At 54.8% G+C, this 17,613-nt stretch overlaps 8 protein-coding genes across 8 annotated transcripts; 5 read left to right on the top strand and 3 right to left on the bottom strand.

Moving 5' to 3' along the window:
• Window positions 1-46: 46 nt before the first annotated feature.
• Window positions 47-2,075, top strand: B0H64DRAFT_368976 (P-loop containing nucleoside triphosphate hydrolase protein). The gene is made up of 2 exons (XM_062801994.1): window positions 47-862; window positions 933-2,075. Exons 1-2 carry the CDS (start codon window positions 322-324, stop codon window positions 1,814-1,816), a joined length of 1,425 nt encoding a protein of 474 aa, XP_062653676.1. The 5' UTR covers window positions 47-321; the 3' UTR covers window positions 1,817-2,075.
• A 1,251-nt stretch (window positions 2,076-3,326) lies between these two features.
• B0H64DRAFT_413536 (uncharacterized protein) lies at window positions 3,327-5,846 on the bottom strand. Its single transcript, XM_062804986.1, has one exon. It carries the CDS (start codon window positions 5,392-5,394, stop codon window positions 3,784-3,786), a length of 1,611 nt encoding a protein of 536 aa, XP_062653677.1. The 5' UTR covers window positions 5,395-5,846; the 3' UTR covers window positions 3,327-3,783.
• A 633-nt stretch (window positions 5,847-6,479) lies between these two features.
• Window positions 6,480-7,886, bottom strand: B0H64DRAFT_413539 (uncharacterized protein). Its single transcript, XM_062804987.1, has 2 exons — window positions 6,841-7,886; window positions 6,480-6,760 (listed from the first exon to the last, which is right to left on the bottom strand). The coding sequence occupies exon 1, from the start codon at window positions 7,584-7,586 to the stop codon at window positions 6,954-6,956; it is 633 nt and encodes a 210-aa protein (XP_062653678.1). The 5' UTR covers window positions 7,587-7,886; the 3' UTR covers window positions 6,480-6,760; window positions 6,841-6,953.
• Window positions 7,887-8,194: 308 nt separating this feature from the next.
• Window positions 8,195-9,032, top strand: B0H64DRAFT_427900 (pyruvate kinase-like protein; the record flags this gene model as incomplete). Its single annotated transcript, XM_062805817.1, has 3 exons — window positions 8,195-8,419; window positions 8,497-8,963; window positions 8,997-9,032. The coding sequence occupies exons 1-3, from the start codon at window positions 8,305-8,307 to the stop codon at window positions 9,030-9,032; spliced, it is 618 nt and encodes a 205-aa protein (XP_062653679.1). The 5' UTR covers window positions 8,195-8,304.
• An 87-nt stretch (window positions 9,033-9,119) lies between these two features.
• Window positions 9,120-10,212, top strand: B0H64DRAFT_64298 (uncharacterized protein). Its single transcript, XM_062808554.1, has one exon. The coding sequence runs from the start codon at window positions 9,355-9,357 to the stop codon at window positions 9,994-9,996; it is 642 nt and encodes a 213-aa protein (XP_062653680.1). The 5' UTR covers window positions 9,120-9,354; the 3' UTR covers window positions 9,997-10,212.
• Window positions 10,213-11,080: 868 nt separating this feature from the next.
• Window positions 11,081-12,846, top strand: B0H64DRAFT_413545 (uncharacterized protein). Its single transcript, XM_062804988.1, has 2 exons — window positions 11,081-11,234; window positions 11,319-12,846. The coding sequence occupies exon 2, from the start codon at window positions 11,337-11,339 to the stop codon at window positions 12,681-12,683; it is 1,347 nt and encodes a 448-aa protein (XP_062653681.1). The 5' UTR covers window positions 11,081-11,234; window positions 11,319-11,336; the 3' UTR covers window positions 12,684-12,846.
• A 661-nt stretch (window positions 12,847-13,507) lies between these two features.
• B0H64DRAFT_436912 (uncharacterized protein) lies at window positions 13,508-14,446 on the bottom strand (the record flags this gene model as incomplete). Its single annotated transcript, XM_062806211.1, has 4 exons — window positions 14,247-14,446; window positions 13,926-14,205; window positions 13,644-13,875; window positions 13,508-13,563 (listed from the first exon to the last, which is right to left on the bottom strand). The coding sequence occupies exons 1-4, from the start codon at window positions 14,249-14,251 to the stop codon at window positions 13,508-13,510; spliced, it is 573 nt and encodes a 190-aa protein (XP_062653682.1). The 5' UTR covers window positions 14,252-14,446.
• A 1,333-nt stretch (window positions 14,447-15,779) lies between these two features.
• B0H64DRAFT_332751 (uncharacterized protein) lies at window positions 15,780-17,340 on the top strand (the record flags this gene model as incomplete). The annotated part of the gene is made up of 7 exons (XM_062801067.1): window positions 15,780-15,968; window positions 16,044-16,275; window positions 16,355-16,495; window positions 16,556-16,673; window positions 16,727-16,795; window positions 16,849-16,875; window positions 16,941-17,340. 7 exons carry the CDS (start codon window positions 15,780-15,782, stop codon window positions 17,338-17,340), a joined length of 1,176 nt encoding a protein of 391 aa, XP_062653683.1.
• Between the last annotated feature and the right edge of the window lie 273 nt (window positions 17,341-17,613).

The raw sequence follows: 17,613 nt of genomic DNA on the forward strand, positions 1-17,613 counted from the left end.
CCGGTTGCCTTTGGTTGCCTCCCAGGTCGGAAACGCCGGGCGTTCCGGGTGCGCGCATACGTGAATGATGACCCGCGGCCTATACACCTTTCGCCGACACAGCCTGCTCAAGCGTCTCATACTAATCACTCTCAGCTGCATCCAGGTTCACCGCATTGCCATCATCATAAATACAAGCAGTGTTACGCCCCCCTTTCCACACCTACATTGTAATTCCTGAAAATAACGGCTCAGTCCATATACCACTTTCCATTCCTGGCCGCCTTCTATCCCGTTCAAAACGTCCCATTACCCGCTCAGGGAGCCTCCGATCTGCTCAACATGTGCAGTAACCCCCCAAGCACACCCGCTAGGATGGAATCACCAGGTGTTGATTCCCATGACACTGGCGACGCTGTTCCCACCTCCAACGACGCCCTCGTCCTACCTGGAGTATGTGATCACACCTCTCAAAAGCGGAAGCATACAGAAGACCCGGACAGCATCGAACCGGAGACCAATGCAAAGAAGTTGTGTATCGACGCTCCCGAAAAGGAAAAAAGAGAGAGTGAGGAGGACAACAAACCCCCGGCAACGCGGGACGAAGATAGCAGAAAAGAAGGAATGGATGAGCCAACCGAGCCTGTCAACGGTACCAATGGACTTGAGTTAGCTTCCCCAAGGGAGACTGCCCCAATTCTCGATCCGGTTGCTCCATCCCCAAGTACGCCGGAACCAAACCATGCACGTGGGTTAGCTTCCCCACCGGAGAGTATTCCAGCCGTCGTCGATCCGGTTCATCCATTCATATGCCCGCCGGATCGAAACCGGGCGGAGGACGATAAGGAGGACAAGCAATTTGCCAGCTGTGTTGTTCATCCCGGTAAGGAATCTTGATCCGTCGAGTCTCATTCTGCTTAGGTACATTAGGTAGCTAACCTTACTGTCATAAGATGAAATAAACACGACCTTTTCACAAGTCCACGCAAATCCCGACACGATTCGCTCTCTCCGACAGCTCACTCTTCCGCTCCGCGATGCCAAGGCCTTTGAATTTGGCATCCTTTCTCGCCAAGCGAGTTCCGGTGTCCTGCTCTACGGACCGCCCGGGACAGGCAAAACCATGCTCATTCGCGCGCTCGCCAAGGAATCTGGCGCGAAGATGTTGGCCATCTCTTACGCAGACATCCAAGACTGCTTGGTGGGCGTGGCGGAGCAGAATGTCCAGAGGCTCTTCAGATATGCCCGCCGCCACTACCCCTGCATCATCTTCATCGACGAGGCCGACTCGTGTTTCCGGTCGAGGTCTGCATCGCAGACCCCCAGTTATCACGTCGACTTCCTGAACCAGTTCCTGAGCGAAATGGACGGCATCCGCGCCAAGGCCTCCAACAAGCCCATCGTCGTGGCAGCCACCAACAGGCCATTCGACATCGACGAGGGCATACTGCGCCGGCTGGGGCGGCGCATCCTGGTCGACGTTCCCGACGTCCGCGGTCGCGAGGCCATTCTCCGCCTGCATCTCGACGGGGAGAAACTAGACCCCGATGTCGACCTCGCCGAGGTTGCGCGGCACACCAACGACTACACGGGGTCGGATCTCCGCGATCTTGCCTTTGAGGCCGCTCTTGACGCCGTGGAGGAGATCCACCGCGAGCAGGGCGAGAAAGCGCATGACGGCGGCGAAGGGGAGCAGAGAAGTGGAGCGGATCGCATCCTGTGCAGAAAGAACTTCCTGAGGGCCAAAAAGTCCGTTGCCCCAGCGGCTAAGGCCGATTTGGTGGCTAAGATTGGAGAGTTTCACGCCAGGCACGGCAGCGCAGGCAAGGGAACTTAGACTTCTGAGGATGAGAACGATGGTAGTAGGAATTGGTGTTGTGGTATGGTCTTTCCGGAGCTTGTGTTCCGTTTCCTCTCTTATTGTCCTTCGTCCATAGACGTTTGCATTCACTTAAAGGATGCTCAGTTCCCTCGTTTTGAGGCTGTTTTGGGGATCTCAACACAGGCCATAATGATGGAAACGCCACGAATGGAATGATTATGAACTACCACCTGAATCAGAAGAACACAGATGACACTGGGCCCAAGCATTTCACCCACAACTGAAGAAGGGTCCAACTGTTCACACAAAACACCAGTGATTGGCTAGCCTCCTCGGGGAACGACACCAACGATGATCAGAGATAGATGCACGGACAGAAACCTCTAGCCATGTACTTCTAGTTGAGAGGATGGAATGTCACGAGAGACAAATTGTCCACATCACAAGTTGCCTAGGTAGGTACCTATGCAGTACGTGAAAGGCCCAAGGGAGCATTGGAGTCCGACCTCACGTCGTGTGAACTTACGCTCGGTAAGAGTACCTAATTGAACATGGGACATCAAATACAGTACTGGATTATTCTAACTTATTCAAACTCTGGGCAGAAAACCGCCAGCGGGATCCCCCGCTCGTTATCCTTCAAGTCAACAACCGCCACCCTCACCGCTTTCGCGACAGGGCAGCCCACTCCTTATCCCAAGCGGTCATTTTACTTTTTGCCTCTTTGCCACCGGAACCCCGGGAGGTACCGGCGTGCAACCACTCGCTTGCAGGCCCCTCCAACGGGCGGGCCTTCTCATACGTGGTCAACGCAGGGCTCGGGCCATCGTCACCGGATTTACCGCTAAGTCAGGGGTAAGCAAACGGTTGGGAGCTCAACGCAAACGGACTGGGAGACTGACGGAGCATCCTCAGTAAGAGTGGCCGAGGGGTTTGATGAGTGCGACATCTTGGTATGGTCGACGGGCACTTGGACGGGGAGCAACGTGGCGGGTGATGGTTGTAATCTTGAGAGAATTGCTGTTGAAAGAGGTCTGACGGGTGAATGTCGCGGGCTGTTGTGCGGAATAGGGGACGTAATCGTAGAGACTGGGAACGGTCTGAACGATGCAGTGAATGGAGAAAAGGACCATGGGATGAGAGAGGGAAAGACGACAGTAACCAGCGGCGACCATTGTATATATATCTAACAATGCTCCCCTGCGTGGTGGCCACTCGGTGTGGCGGGCAAGGTCTGATATTATCATTTGCGGGTGACCGTTAAAAGTTTCGAAACTCTTTCCTGGTTCAACCTTCTCGTCCCCCTAGGTGAGACCGGAACCTGCGGATGATACGTGCGGTGGCATGCGGCAAAGACAACGAATTCGTCCCTCCATAACGCTTGCCAACACGTCCACTTGCTTGATCCAGAAACGACCTCAAAAGTTTTGAGAGTTTTTTTGGGGCTGTGGTAGATTGACCAAGGGTTGGGGGCGGAAATTGAACAAAACGTTTTAACTTCAGGGGTGTAAATACTGTCTAACTGGTCGGGCAGCAGGGTGGGGGCGAGAAAACGTTTTGAAATGTTTTTGTCCGCAGTTGCCCAGTCGGATCAGCAACTCAAACACCAAATCCTTCCGGTTGTCTGACAATGGCAGCTGTCGGAAAACACGCTAACTAGATCAAATCACAGTAAACAGCCAAAACTTGGAGCGTGAAGGTCGGGGAAAAGGGTGGATGATATTGATTTCCACAAGAATTATGACGAAGCTCAACATCAAGCAGGTGAAAGGTGCGGTGCGCATGGAAGAAAACAAGGTTGGTATCATTTGCAAACTGCTCATCCATACATAAAGCCCCTAATAAAGCCCTCCACTCCTCCACATTAGACATTGCTGAGACGGCTGCAGACTGACTTGCGTTGTGTTGGGAGAAGTCTAACGAAGTTGCCATGAAGAAAAAGAAAATATGTCATGAGAAAAGGGGGGCGAGGAATGTCCCGTCTAAGGAGGTGGTTGTTGCTGTTGTTGTTGCTGGTGCACCGGTGGGGAGGGCTGAGACTCGTGGCCGGGTGGCGGCGTTGGCTGCGCTGAGGGAAGCTCGGTGGTCCCTGTCTGTGCCGGGGAGGGTGTGGGCATGTAGGGTGGCTGCATGCCCTGCTGTCCTTGCTGTTGCTGCTGCCCCTGCTGTTGCGGTTGCTGCGGCTGCCCATTACCCATCTGCGGCGCGAATCCATACTGGAAATTTGGCTGCTGGCCTGGCGGAGGCATCATGTATCCCTGGGGAGGGGGCACACCCGGCTGCCCGGGATACGGCTGCATGTATGGCTGCGCCGGAACAGGTTGCATGTACGGCTGCCCGGGAACGGGTTGCATGTACGGCTGCCCCGGGTAGGGCTGCTGCCCAGGCTGCATGTTATATACCGGCTGTTGTTGTGCTGTGGCCTGCGGCTTCTCAGACCCGTCTCCCGGCTGGCCAGGCGGGAACTGGCCCGGCGGCGCAGCAACGATGATAGGATTATTGCCATCCGGGTTACCCAGCAGCTCGACGGGGTATCTCCAGCGGAAGCCGTACTTGAACCAGTACTTGATCCTAGTGCCGGCGCTCAGGGTAGCCCAGTACTTCTTCAGCAGTTCCTGGTCCTCCGGGCTCCGGGCCTTGGACTTGCGCGTGAGCAGGATGAACCACAGCGACATGACGCACCAGCAGATGGTGCCCAGGCGCAGGGCGCTCCGGCCCAGCATCATGCGCCGGAACCAGCAGTACGACTCGATGAAGCCGATCAAGAAGATGGTCGGGAGGAGCACCGCGATCACAATAACCCACGTCGCCAGCGCCACGCACCCCGTGTACGCCGAACAGACGTTCCAGTCCGAGTCCCAGTCGTCGTCTTCGGTCCACGAGCCGTCGCCGCTGCCGCTGTCACTGCCGCCGCTCCCCGCGGTGTAGGTCGGGCCGTAGTACTCTGCGCCACCCGTCGCCGTGGGGTTGCGGCAGTTCTCTACATAGCGCGTGTAGTAGTATTCGCTCGTTGGTTCGCCCGTGGGGCGTGACGACGGAGGAATAGCGGTCACGTCGATGATTTTGGTCACCCAGGTTACCGTTTCCCTTTGCCGGGTGTTTGTGTATATCGAGGTGGCAGTTGAGGCAGCCGTCATGTGCGGCCTCACATCATACGGCAGGTAGACGCGGGAGTAGGTTGTGACCCTGAAAGCCGTGGGGCAGGATGAGGGCGCTGTCCAAACCACGGGAACCACGTACTCGGTGTAGATGTTGCTAACGGGTCTGATCCTTCCCGTGACAAGATCGTCATCGTCGACGTCGCTCGCTGCAACGAAGACGCTAACGACCTCGAGGTCATCATAGGTGTAAGTTCTGGTGGTCGTAGAAATGGGGTCCGCGGTGGGCGTGACCGTCGGGTGAATCGTGCTGGTTCTCGTCACGGTATAGTAGCGACAGTCTTCGGTGCATGTCGAGTACAGCTTTGACTCGGTCTCAGTGAGCGCAAAGTATGAGGTGACTGTGTAAAAGGACGCGAGCGCGGGTTGGAGATGGGAAAGAAACAAGACAAAGAGGGCCAGGCGGGCCATGATCGACGTCGTTGCCGCCATCATTGCGATGCTGAACGAGTGAAATGTCGTGACGTCGGCCACAGAGCAGTGGGAAATTGAGAGCGGGCGGTTCTCAACCCCATCTTGTATTAAACTTCGGATCCCAGCGCGACCGCGTTCAGCTGTCTGTTACTATTCTGAGCTAGCTTCGCTCTCGGGTGTGATCGCGTGCATTCTCCCACCATGGGGAGCTTGGCTCAACATCCTCTCCACTAACACAGCGACGCAGCGGCCATGAGAAAGTTTGCTAGTGAGGGGCTCTCAGCCCCTTGCTCATCACAATGTACCCTGTCCCTGTCTTGGGTTGGTGCCAAGTGCTCGGTCCCCAATCAGCGCCCGCACTGCCACAGATTGGAGAAAACGAGACCGTAAGGCCGGTCCAACTCTCCGCCGTGTGACAGGATCCAAGATTTGAAGATGCAGCTTGACTGTTTTGTTTGGCACTTTCGTCGGCGACCTCACCTTCCGTTTTCTGTTGGAGAATTCCAGTCTTTTCGAGGCGGGTCCGGGGGCGACGACATCAACCGTTCATGCTGGAGAGGACTGAGGAGTCCCACCTAGCAGTGACAAAAGACAACTCCTGGAGAGTCCTAGTTTGGCCAAGTTAACCAGAGCCTCATGCTCCACTGTCTCCGTGACACTCACTGGAGGTCCACGTGCTCCTGTGCGGGTGTCAGCACTCTCTTGGAACCTCGCGGGGGATCATCGCTTGACCTTCCTTGTTGAGACACCCTGGGCTCAGCCACCCTCGGCCGTTTTCCGAGGAGGGTGGGTGACTTGGAGTTTGGCTCGCACGTTGACTCGCCCGAGCTGGCAAAGATGCGGAAATCCGGGTTCAAGGAGAGAATGCACTTTTAGGTGCAGAAACGGCGCAGTTAATGCCCAAGTTAACTTGCGTTGTGGCCCCTGGCGCCACCGGGTACCTCCCCCGTGTACTACGGAGGGAGTCGACGGGAAGTGCAATGAAAAGGGGTTGACCCTAACCCTCTCCCAAGAACATTTCGTTGACGGCAATGAAGTGGCAGAATAACTGGCGATCTCATCGGTAGGCCTGAATGTAACAGTTTTAGTCCTGTGCTCTGTCACAACGGTAAAGGTAGAATCATGACACAGTCAACTACCATGCATGACACAACCGAGCGGCCTCGCCCAACACCCAACATCCGTCCGGAACGATTCAGGGGGTACCGAGTTACTTTCTACTCAGCTGCGAGCAGATCATAGGTACCTCGGTACCCAATCCAATCCCAATTCCGTTTCCATTTTCCCTTCGTTGTCCTGACGTTGTCCGAGAAGCTGGTGTTAGAAATAGCTAACAGCAGCAACAAGCACTTCGTGTAATCATCGTAATCATAGTTCACAACGCAGGGTAATTATTCTCATCATTAACACCATCCCACTCAGTAATTACTAAATTCAGTCTTGGATCGGTTCATTAATCATATTTAGATATATTCAGGGAGGTCGGCCGCCCAGCGTGAGTACAAAACGGCGAGCACCAACAACAAAGCCCCTGGTCCAAAGCCCCTGGTCCAAAGCCCCGTTTCGCCCCCCTCGCTCTCTTAATCCTCCTCCTCACCGAACACCTCGCCCCACCCCGGCTGCCGCTCTTCGATCATCGACAGGGTCATCAGCACATCCGCCAGCACCTCGACCCACCGCCACGGCTGCTGCCCATCGTCAGCCGACCCCGCCCAGTACGCCGGCGGGTACAGAGTCCCCGCGTCCCTCTTCGCCTCCCAGCACCTATAGTAGACCCGGGACACAAACCAGGCGACGTGGCAGTTGAAGGACCACTTGGTCTTGTTGCTGACGGACCGCCGCAGCTTCTTGGCCAGGCGCTCGTCGCCTAGCACTCGGCTGACGGCTCGGCTCGACAGGAGCCCCCGGGCACGTAACACGCACAGTCTGTACCGGCGCGTCACCGGGCTGTGGTACGAGAACTTGGCTCTAATCTGCGGCAGGTACTGCAGACAGTCCCGCTTGAACTCGCGCCAGTAGGGGAACACCTCGTCCGACTTGAGCCATCTGACCGCATCCGCTTTGGATTTGAATTCCGCCTCCTCCCGGAGCTTGTTAAGGAAGGGCCGGATGTTGTGGTTGATGGTGAAGCGGGAAGTGTTGGCGGGGTTGCGGATCTTGGAGGCGACGCGGTTGCGGCGCCGATTGATGGCGATGGTTGGACGATTATCCATGGTGGCTTCGTTGGTGTTGCCGGCTCACTTGACTTTGGGTCTTTATTTGCCGTTAACCGTGCCGTGGGGGGTCGTTGCATCGCGGCCTTTCGTCCAATGGTTCGGATACTTTGATTTAAATATGACCAAATAGTCGTTGGGTTTGGTCCTTTGAAGCTGTGCCAACTATGTAGGTAGGTACTCAGTCCTCTTTAAGGTAATAACGGCTGTTGTTCAAGAACAGCCACGATTTAGCTTTGATCCCCAACCCATCCTTTTAGCTCCTAATTATGCTAGAAATATCTACATGGAGGGCTCCCGAAAAAGTCCATGAAGTAACACCAACAACAAGAGGCATCAGTTATTAAGCGAAACTCAGTGTCGTCCGCTTACCTAGGTACCTTACCTAGGTACCTTACCTACGGTAGGTACCTTACCTACCTTAGGCAGCACCCGCAATAGAGATCAAAAATGGGCTATGAGCCCGTGATGCACCAGGCGTTATGGTTCCTATCATAACACAATGGCACCATCCGGAGTTAAGACGGCTACTTGAGACAAAGCGGCACATATTATCCGGATACCCATTGGTAAACCATCTCATTGGCATGTCACTTGACGTGAGTCACCGTCACCCGAAATGCCCAACTCATCCCCTCACATGGAAACACGTCTAGCCATATGACCTTGGCAATAAAAACACCCAGACCAAGACTCAACCCGTTCTCTGCTTACTACCATGTCCGTCCACGCTCTTGCGCTCTCCGCCTCCCACCAGTTCACCAAGACCCTCGTCCCGGAGGTCAACCTCCTCGCCGGCCTAGGCGTCGAAGGCGACTGCCACCTCGGCGTCAGTACGTCTAACCCACGCATCCCAACCTGTTAATCTCCCCTCTATTATAAACTACTAAACACCCCCACCCAATCCTAGCCGTCCAACATCGCAGCCGCCTACACATCTCACCCCCTCCCCCCAACCTCCGCCAAGTGCACCTCATCCCCAAAGAGATCCTCGACGCCTGCGACGTCGCGCCCGGCCAGATGGGCGAGAACGTCACCACCATCGGCATCGACCTCCTCGCACTAGGAAAAGGAACCAAACTACACTTCCTCCCCCCACCACCCACCCCTACCACCCCTAGCACCACCACAACCACCATCACAACCAACACCACAACCACCACTCCCGCCAGCACAACCGACGAAGACGACAACGCCACCGCCACAACCCTCCAGACACCACACGCGGTCGTCGTAATCCAGGGTCTGCGCAACCCATGCCCGCAGATCGACCGGTTCCGGGCAGGCTTGAAGGAGCAGTTTATCGTGCGGGACGGGGAGCGGCGGATCGTGGGGCGCACGGCGGGGGTGATGGGCACGGTGGAGGCGGGTGGGTTGGTCAGGGTTGGGATGAGGGTTGTGGTGGAGGAGGTTGAGGGCGGGGGGGAGGTGTTGGGGTGCGTGTGAGTGTGTGTGTGGTGTGGTGGGTGCTAGGGGAGTGTTGGCGGGTAGGTAGGTACCTAGCTAGTAGTGAATCATGAAAGACACCTGAGCTTTGCCACCAAGATCCTAAAGTATTCAACTACTTGAATGTTGTTGGTATGTGATGTAACAGGGCCTTTACCGCGGAAGCTGCCGTCGCTGCTGCAAACTTCTGCCATTTGTCATCCTTGTTGCTGTCTGCAAAGTCACTCACTCCCTTGACCACCACGCATGGCGGCCTCGGGGAGTGTACCGCTTCAGGGTTTGTTCCCGGGCCATGAGGTGAGCCTCACCCGTGTGGAAAGCGATGCTCTCTGGGCCTTGGGTGGAACGGAAGCCAGCCAACGGTGAAGAATCGGTGGTGGCGCTCCCAGACGAGCAGCCGATGGCTATAGCCGTGCTGCTCGCCATTGTTCACGAACGGCTAGACCTTGTACCGACGTGGTCAGGCAAACATGTACATCACGCGTCCTTCGAGGCCATCTCGAGCATCCTCTCGGCGGCCGACAAGTACGGCCTTATACCTCTGTTCTGGCCCTTTGTCCACGAGTGGGTACCGCACACCAAACCGTCCCACTATACTTGTAGTGAAGACGACCCCCTCGGGCCGCTTTACCGGCTAAACATCGCGTGGCAGCTGGGACAAAAAGAAGTGGTGACGGAGACTATCTGGCGTTTTATCTTTGAGCTGCCGGGGGATAGGCTGGAAGCGCTGCTCGCCGCCGCAGAGGACGGGCCTCGTATCGGGATGTCCCTATCTCTCCGGGACGTGTTCCGCACCATCACAGGTTTTCGGCAGGATGTGACCCAGTCCGCCCTAGACTTCTTCCATGAATTTATGGACGGCCTCAGCAACGACAACGGAATGATGGACGACCTCAGCAAAAGCACAAACATGTTTTGCGTGGGCGACATATTTGGGGCCGTTTCTATGGACGCCTGGCCGTAGAACGAGGAATGGTACCGTACTTCAAGAACTCGCTCATCATCCTAGAGCTACGGAGACGCCACGCCCTGGAGCGAAGCCGCTGCAACGCTTTTGTGCTTAGCGAGATCGTGGGCCGTCTGCCAGAGGAGGGATTTCCGAGGGGGGCCGAGGATGTTCATATAAGCGTCGACGACTTGCTGGACAAGATGGACCTTGCTATCGGCGCGTCCCACGATCTCGAACCCGTTCCACTCCCGGGGCACCAGTGGTGCCACCAGCACGCCAGCTATGGCTTCTATGGCTTGCGCAGCCATTTGAAAGCCCGGTTTAACCCCTGGTATCTCGTTGAACTCGTGGAACCGAAACAGATTGATTGGCTCAGTAATCGGGCCAATCTACTAGGGACATGGAGGGTTGATCTTGAACGGGATTTCTGCTAATTACTGAATGAAGTGAGTCCATAAGTACGTAGGTAGTCAGCTTTAGTATCGCAATGAAGAGAGGGAACAATCAGAGGGAACAATCACACTTTCCCCCCTGTCGTCGGGCTCATACCTTTGGGTTGTCACAGGCTCTGTGGCTTGAGACGATGGATCATCATGGATGAGCTCGCGTTCGCGGGAGCTGGGGAGATTGTGCAGTCGCTGTCACACCGACTGGCTAAATGGTAATGCCTTGCTGTTACTTTTTGGGTAGGTACCTTACCTACTGTGTAACCCGACTGGAATCATGGATGTGGCCTGGTGAGTCATTCGCCGTGGTCCGTTTGCGTGGGCGGCGGTTTGCCGGTCTGGTTTGAGGAAAGCAGAAGTCAGGAAAATAATGAGAAGGGCTAAGAGGAAGAGGGTGTTTGGTCTGTCGGAAATGGAACATACGGGATGAGTTTGCTTGATATCTTCACTATGCGTATAGGGATTTGATACCTGGTAATTATCATGATTATTAGATTATTATCATGATTTGCCGCCGATGAATGAGGCAGATGGCCTTATCGGAAGAACGCGGAAGAAAGTCAGGTAATCAACGTGGAAGCAAGTATCCGATTCACAGCTGGAACTTCCATTATCCGGCAACTTTATTCACTTTAATTATTCACAAGCTCTGGCCACAACCACAACAACCACGTTTGACCCGCACAGCACACTTGTTCTAAGCACCAAAACTTGACTGTTCTCCCCAAAAAGACAAAGAACGGTCTCGGAACGCTGCTAAATTCTTGCACATAAATTGCCGTCATTTTCCCACAACAAAGCAGAAAAGTAAGTGGTAACCAGACCACACTGTATAAGACCTCCGATCTTTGCTCTTCCTCATCGTACTGATCCACCTCCATTTCCGACCAGTCATTAACCGTCCTCAGAATGTCTTACACACCAAGGTTTACAACTATAGCGGGCATGCCGTCCGTGGTCCTCATGACCAACGATGTCACGCCCGAAGACATAGAGGACATGGACTTCACGGTGTTCCGGATCGACGATGCCGCTTCCACGACCGACGATGTCACTTCCACGACCGACGATGCTGCTTCCACGACCCCCCAGGCACCCCCCACTGCCGAAGAGTCACCTATCAAGGAGTTCCTCGTCCTCGATAAAAAGGGCCAACTTCTGCTTGACGTGGTCGGCCCCGACCACAACGCACCCCACCGCAAACGGACGTACCGCTACAGGGTCTCTATCGATGTTATGGAACGGGCCTCGCCGGTCTGGAAAGAAACAATATTCGGGCCTGAGGGCAAGGAGCGTCAGAGGCCCACCAATAAGGAGGAGGACTGGATCGTCCTACTGCCCGACGACGACGAGCCGCTACCTATCCTCGTACAGCTGGCCCTCATCTACGACCGGCCGGACATGGTGCCGACATGGTCAACTGATGATCCAGACATCAACGGCATCTGTACCCAGATCTCCAAATTCGTCGCCACGGCCGATAGGTACGGCACTCTGCCCCTGCTGCAGCCCTTCGTTTCCGACTGGCTCGCACACGCCCGCCTGCGCTCGCGCATCCGCGGTGGCCCCGAGGCCTTGAGCTCGGGCTTCCTATACCAGCTGGAACTGGCCTGGCAGTTGGGCGCCGTAGGGGTGGTGGAGGACTATGTTCGGAGGCTCATCTTCGCCTCGGACTTGACGCCGGCGAGTCTGGCCGATATGGTCAGCGAAGTGAACTTGGCCTACGATGCCGTTGGAATCTTGACATCGCTTCCGAAACTTCTCGACACAGTGGGCAAGCGCCAGCTAGAGCTGATCCAGACCGCCCTCGACTTTTTCCATCGGCTCGTAGCGGACATCAGCTGCCAGAAGATGTCTGACATTCCGGGGCTCGAGTTCCTCGAACGGGCAATGGGATCCCCTTTTCCCCATAACGCGGTGAACCGCGCCCTATGCAATGCCTTACTAGACAGCTACATCAACAAGCGTCTGGAGGAGGGCGTCGTCGGGAAGATCCCGGTAGAGGCCAAGGATTGCCGTTCGAGCATCCTCCTCTTGCTACAGACGATGGGCCGTGTCTTGGGCAAGTCTTGCACCCCGGGGCCGAAGCAACCCGATGGACATACGTGCGTCCAGGACCTCTACAAGAAATTCAACGGCTTTGTAGTAGAGTTGCTTGGCCGCTGGGAGGGGTCGGAATCCGTTCTGGAGTCGGAACAGGTCGAGTGGCTCAAGAAGCGTGGCGAGATCCTGGCGCGGGAGGGTTCCTCTGCTTGAGTGCCAGGGATTCTGTGGTGGTCGCAGGGGAAACTGTAGGCGAAAGCGTGGCACTTGGGGGATCAATAAACAAGGTTCCCGGTCAACTGGAACCAAGTGGCGACCTATATGTATCATACCTACCTTGAGAAATAGAGACGAGATCTACCTACCCAATTTCATGCCTGTACTATGACCAACAATTGAACATGAGACTTATCTGAGAAGCAGCTGCCTGTGTTTTTACGACCCCGCGTGATACTAACGGAACTGGTCACCACCACCCTGGGTAGCTGGCGCATGTCTTCTCCCAACTGGAGACATGTTTAAGACCACGAGCTAAGGTAGAGTCAATAGAGGAGCGGTGAGTTGAGCGATCGGCCGGTTTACTTACATCTTGAATTGGAGACCCTCGTCATACTCGGACCCCCTTTTACCGCTCTCCTTTTAGCCAAAATGATAGATGAGCACTAGAGAAGGATTTACTGCAGAAGGATTTACTGCTTTGCTCACAACATAAGCTTAAGGCTCGGCCTTTCTATCACCTTTCATGAACGTCAAGACAACTTATCATGAACTGTTTCAGTCTCTCTTGACTCCAAAGCGGTTCCAGGTTAAAACAATGCCGCGGGTTAATACAGCACGTGTGGAACATGTACAAAGTCTCTGCCGTGCGACCCGGGCTGCTGCTGCTCCGCGGCTATCTCTATAACCGAGCACGGAATAACAATCCGGCATTGCGGGCGGGCTCAATCTCGAAGAGCATGCGGATTGTGTGCGGGCTGAGATAGAAGCAGTGGAGCAGGGGTTTTCGATGGGTACGGTGGTACGGTTATCAAGCTTTCTCAAGAGAAGACTGAGGGGATTGCGTTGGAGGAGATGAAGATGGTGAGGAGTGTATCTGTACGAGCTCTTCCACGTTTTAAGTACCTCACTGGCGCCATGTCTTAGAATCAACTGCTACGACCCCGGTCCCCGTACCTAGCGTCACCTCCGTCCCGGCTCTCTTTCCTGCCCCATCTTCGATAGCAGTCGCCAAAGCCTCGGCCTTCTTCTTCCCGTCCCGCCCCTTTTTCCACCAAGTATACAGAAATATGAGCCCCGTCAGGAATGACAGGCCCAGCCAGGCGAGGACGAAGATCCAAAAGTCATGGGCAATGACAATCTTGCGGGCTTCGGTGTCGAAGACGAAAAAGTTCATGCCAAAGATCCCCTATCAATGCAAATTACCTAGTGTCTAGTCAATGCACACCAGTTGCATACGACGTCGTCCTTGCCTTCGTACCTGTCGGGATATTGCTTGCCATAATCGTATTGCACAATGCCCTCGCTAATCACCACATCGCGCAGAAAGATCTTTTCGCCCTTGGCTTGAGGTACGCCGCCACAGATTCCGACAACAAGGCCCAGTTGTATGCCAGGGTAGCTGCGGCGGAACCCAAGATTTCCTAGTACCCTCGCGGCATTCACCTTGCCCGAGCCACCAAGCAAGAGGAGGACGACTCTGTGCTCGCGAATACGGCCCGTTGTATAGGGGCTGTGCCTGCTGAATTCCCCCCACACGTCATCGAACACGAGCGATACGGCATCGTGCTCGTGGCGTAGTGCGCAGAATATCGCAATTTTGATGTCCTTGTTGCCGTCTAACGGTTTGGGCTGGCAATCAAGGGACAGAAGGACTAACTTGCTGTTACATCTGGTGGAAACTGCTGCTGTGTTCTTAGCTGCTTTCAGGTCAGGGAGTAGACTGCATCAGATGGGATTGCTGAGTTTCTTTTTTGTCTTCTTTATATTGGGCAAAGTTGGGCTGAAAAGCATTCAAATACCAATCGCAGAAATGCCTAATGCATATTGTTATCAGCGGCGTGCCCAGTCAAAACACCCCTTCTGAGCCACCCAACATTTGCGGCCGCTCTGTGCTGCGTGTCAGCTTAGAGGCCCAACGAAGCCAGCCACGTCAAACAACGATCTCTCTATCTGGTGTGCGGAATTTTATCCTAGAGCCTTGTGCAAGACTTGACATCGAATTCATTTTGTGATCCATATCAGAATCCATGTTAGGAGGTGATGTGGTGGGTGCTGGGGAATAGGTACGCACGTGTTGGGTGTTGGTGAATTTGTAGCGGTAGCTACCAAGGTACCGACCGAGACAACTCGTACCGCTCGCGAGTATGGGATATTACGTGAGAGCCGGGCTGATAGCCGAAAGGGTAAGGGCAACACTCGTGAAAAAGATAACTTAGTAGAAATGTCTACTAGACGTATTCATTCCCAACCGGCATATTAAGCGTTTAACAGGCTAATAGGCCAACAAGCCTTCCGTCAAGCATCCTCCTGATTACCGGTACACCTGTGTAGACCTTGTCAAGCTACCCAGATAAGCAACAATCGAATGCAGGAAGCTTTGATCCATGGGTCTCACCCGCACCGCATGAGCCCGCAGCGGATCAGAACTCTCCCGCGGAAGACGGCAAGCAGCGGCAGCGGTAACCGAAGAGAATCGACACGGGCGGCTGGTCCTGAACTAAATCTGGCATCCCGATCTCAGAGGGGGACGTTGGTTGGCCCGCCTGGTCAAGGGGGGTCGGCACGAGTTTAGCCAAAAGTTCCGAAAAGCAAGCACTTCTGTTAATAACCACTTCCTGTTCCCATTTCTGGGTCCCCCCTTCTCATAGGGCAGCTCTGAACTGCCTGCCGATCCTGGAAATGCCGCCAAGTCGAGCAGTATTGCCCAAGTTATTGAGCCTGACGTAGCAGTACCAATCTCAGACGAACCAAGGTCCATACCGAAGACCCATGTACCCCTCAAGCCCCCTTGCTTTTGGCTCGCCGTTCCGCTCATTGCCCTGTACCCCAGATTTCAATTTAGAGTTAATTCGGAGCACTGCCGAGAATGGGGCCGGACGGTTGCGTCCTGTTGGCGGGAGGATGAATTGCGCTGCATGAGGGAAAAGTCCAAAGCTTGGTTGGGTTTTTTGTGCGCGCGTGAGCCCGTCCAGCGCCCGCTTTTTGCCTAGGTGAGGAGGCTCCCCTTACCCTTTCCGCCCCGCTCTCCTCTTGTCATCGTCGTCGTCGCCGAGGGCGGTTGCTGTGCTGTTGTTGCCAGCAGCTGTGACCATGTCGTCAGGAAACTTCACATTCATCATCGACCCAGTACGGGCCGCCGAAAACAACGCCACCGCTTTTACCGCAGCTGTTTGCGTCTTTTGGAGTCTGGCGTTTGTTACGGCGGTGGTTCGGTTCTATACCCGCGCCTTCTTGTCGCGTTCCTTCGGCAAGGATGATGTCTTTATGGTCTTGGCCGTGGTGAGCCAACAAGCTTCTCGTACGATCAGAGCTACCAGCACAGCGCGCTAACCATTGTGATCGTCATGTACCTAGCTATGCGGGATAGGGGGCCTCGCCTCGTGGATTATTGCGTGTCGAAACGGCTACGGAAGACACATCGACACCATACGACCAAAAGAGTTCCTCACCCTACTCGAAGCCCAGTTCTTCCAATCCGTCGTTGAGGCTTGCTTTGCCTACGGGTTCCTCAAGATATCAATTGCCTTGTCGCTGCTCCGTTTGAGCAGGGGAAGCTGGTACAACAGGATCTTGTGGGCTCTGATCGGTACGAGGCTACCCCTGAGTTACTGAGTCCCTGGGTTGCGAGCTGTTGTTGTTAAGTTGTTGACAAATATTGGTGACAGCCTTTACTTGCTTCTACACCCTCTTCTCCTTTATCACATTCCTGACCTACTGCAAGCCCATCGCAGGGCAGTGGAACCCGTCACTTCGACCAAAGTGTTACAGCAGGGTGATCTACCGGAATTTCGGCCTGTTCAATGCCGGTTAGTTACCTCTACATTCTACCGAACACATCTTCTTGTCCTCACACCCTTGATCTTTAGCATGCAACATCGTGACCGATATCTGTTTCGCCACGCTGCCTATACCCCTGATCTGGAGTTTGCAACTCCAGAGGCGTGTGAGGATATACCTGATCGCTATTCTTAGTGGGGGATATTGGTGAGAAGCTTCCCCTATCCCGGTGCTTGCGTGGCCTCCTAACCAGTGGGCAGTGCGGTAGGGTTGGGAATAGCAAGAGCAATCTTCATCATTGCATACGTCTACGAAACCGATGGAACCTTGTAAGCTCTCAAAGTAGCCCCCTTGCAGCACGCCCTGGCTAATTGTCTTGCAGTCTTCCATGGGCTCCATTCTTTGGATCGTAAGTTCAGTTTCCAGCGGTTGAGCTTGCCTGTCCCCCTTCCCCCGCGCTAACCATATTTCAAGGGTTCAACTCGACATCGGCATTATCGCCGCGTGCGCTCCGACCCTCCGCCCTCTTCTCGGCCGCGCCCTCAGGCTATCCACAACCCTCGACCCCTACCGAGGAGCAAACTACTATCGAGCGGGTAAAGCTCTCGACCGACTTCCCGTCACTGGGAACTCAGCACGGAGATACCTACGGCAGACGACTGTCTCGGGGCAGTTCGAACTGGTCAAGGGACAGAAACACTGGTCTGCGGCAGCTCATAAAGACTCGGGTTTCTCAACTACCGCCATCCATGCCGAACACGCAGAGGTCAAAGGGGAAGCCAGCGGAGAGAGTATCGAGGACGCCATATTGCCGCTGAATGATCCCGAGTTTAAAGGAATCATCAAGACAACGGAGGTCACAATCGAGAAGTGAAGGGATGAGCACACCAGATTGGAATTTCCATTTCCATTTACCTCGCACGAATATCAGCATTAGCGATTGCGGGTTCACCAAACGAGACGAAGTACGCCTATGGGTTTGGCTTGGCCAACCCCATTAACGAAGCCACGACGAACGTCACGAGAAACCGAAAACACAAGTTCGAAGTAGCGACAATGGTCTGGCCACCTTGTTGATAATATGGGCCCTCCCCTACCGAGCTGAGTTCCTACTGCCCACTCTTATGCCGGGCACTCGGTCCGGAGC

This window comes from Chaetomium fimeti (genome assembly GCF_033439085.1).
Source record: "Chaetomium fimeti strain CBS 168.71 chromosome Unknown B0H64scaffold_15, whole genome shotgun sequence".
In the NCBI taxonomy this organism is placed as follows: Eukaryota; Fungi; Ascomycota; class Sordariomycetes; order Sordariales; family Chaetomiaceae; genus Chaetomium; species Chaetomium fimeti.

What these genes read in the sequence shown, in the direction of transcription:
- B0H64DRAFT_368976 (XM_062801994.1), top strand. Translation starts at nt 322, where the DNA reads ATGTGCAGTAACCCCCCAAGCACACCCGCTAGGATGGAATCACCAGGT. An exon ending in CAGCTGTGTTGTTCATCCCG is followed by an intron (nt 863 to 932) that starts GTAAGGAATCTT and finishes TACTGTCATAAG; the next exon opens with ATGAAATAAACACGACCTTT.
- B0H64DRAFT_413536 (XM_062804986.1), bottom strand. Translation starts at nt 5,394, where the DNA reads ATGATGGCGGCAACGACGTCGATCATGGCCCGCCTGGCCCTCTTTGTC.
- B0H64DRAFT_413539 (XM_062804987.1), bottom strand. Translation starts at nt 7,586, where the DNA reads ATGGATAATCGTCCAACCATCGCCATCAATCGGCGCCGCAACCGCGTC.
- B0H64DRAFT_64298 (XM_062808554.1), top strand. Translation starts at nt 9,355, where the DNA reads ATGCTCTCTGGGCCTTGGGTGGAACGGAAGCCAGCCAACGGTGAAGAA.
- B0H64DRAFT_413545 (XM_062804988.1), top strand. Translation starts at nt 11,337, where the DNA reads ATGTCTTACACACCAAGGTTTACAACTATAGCGGGCATGCCGTCCGTG.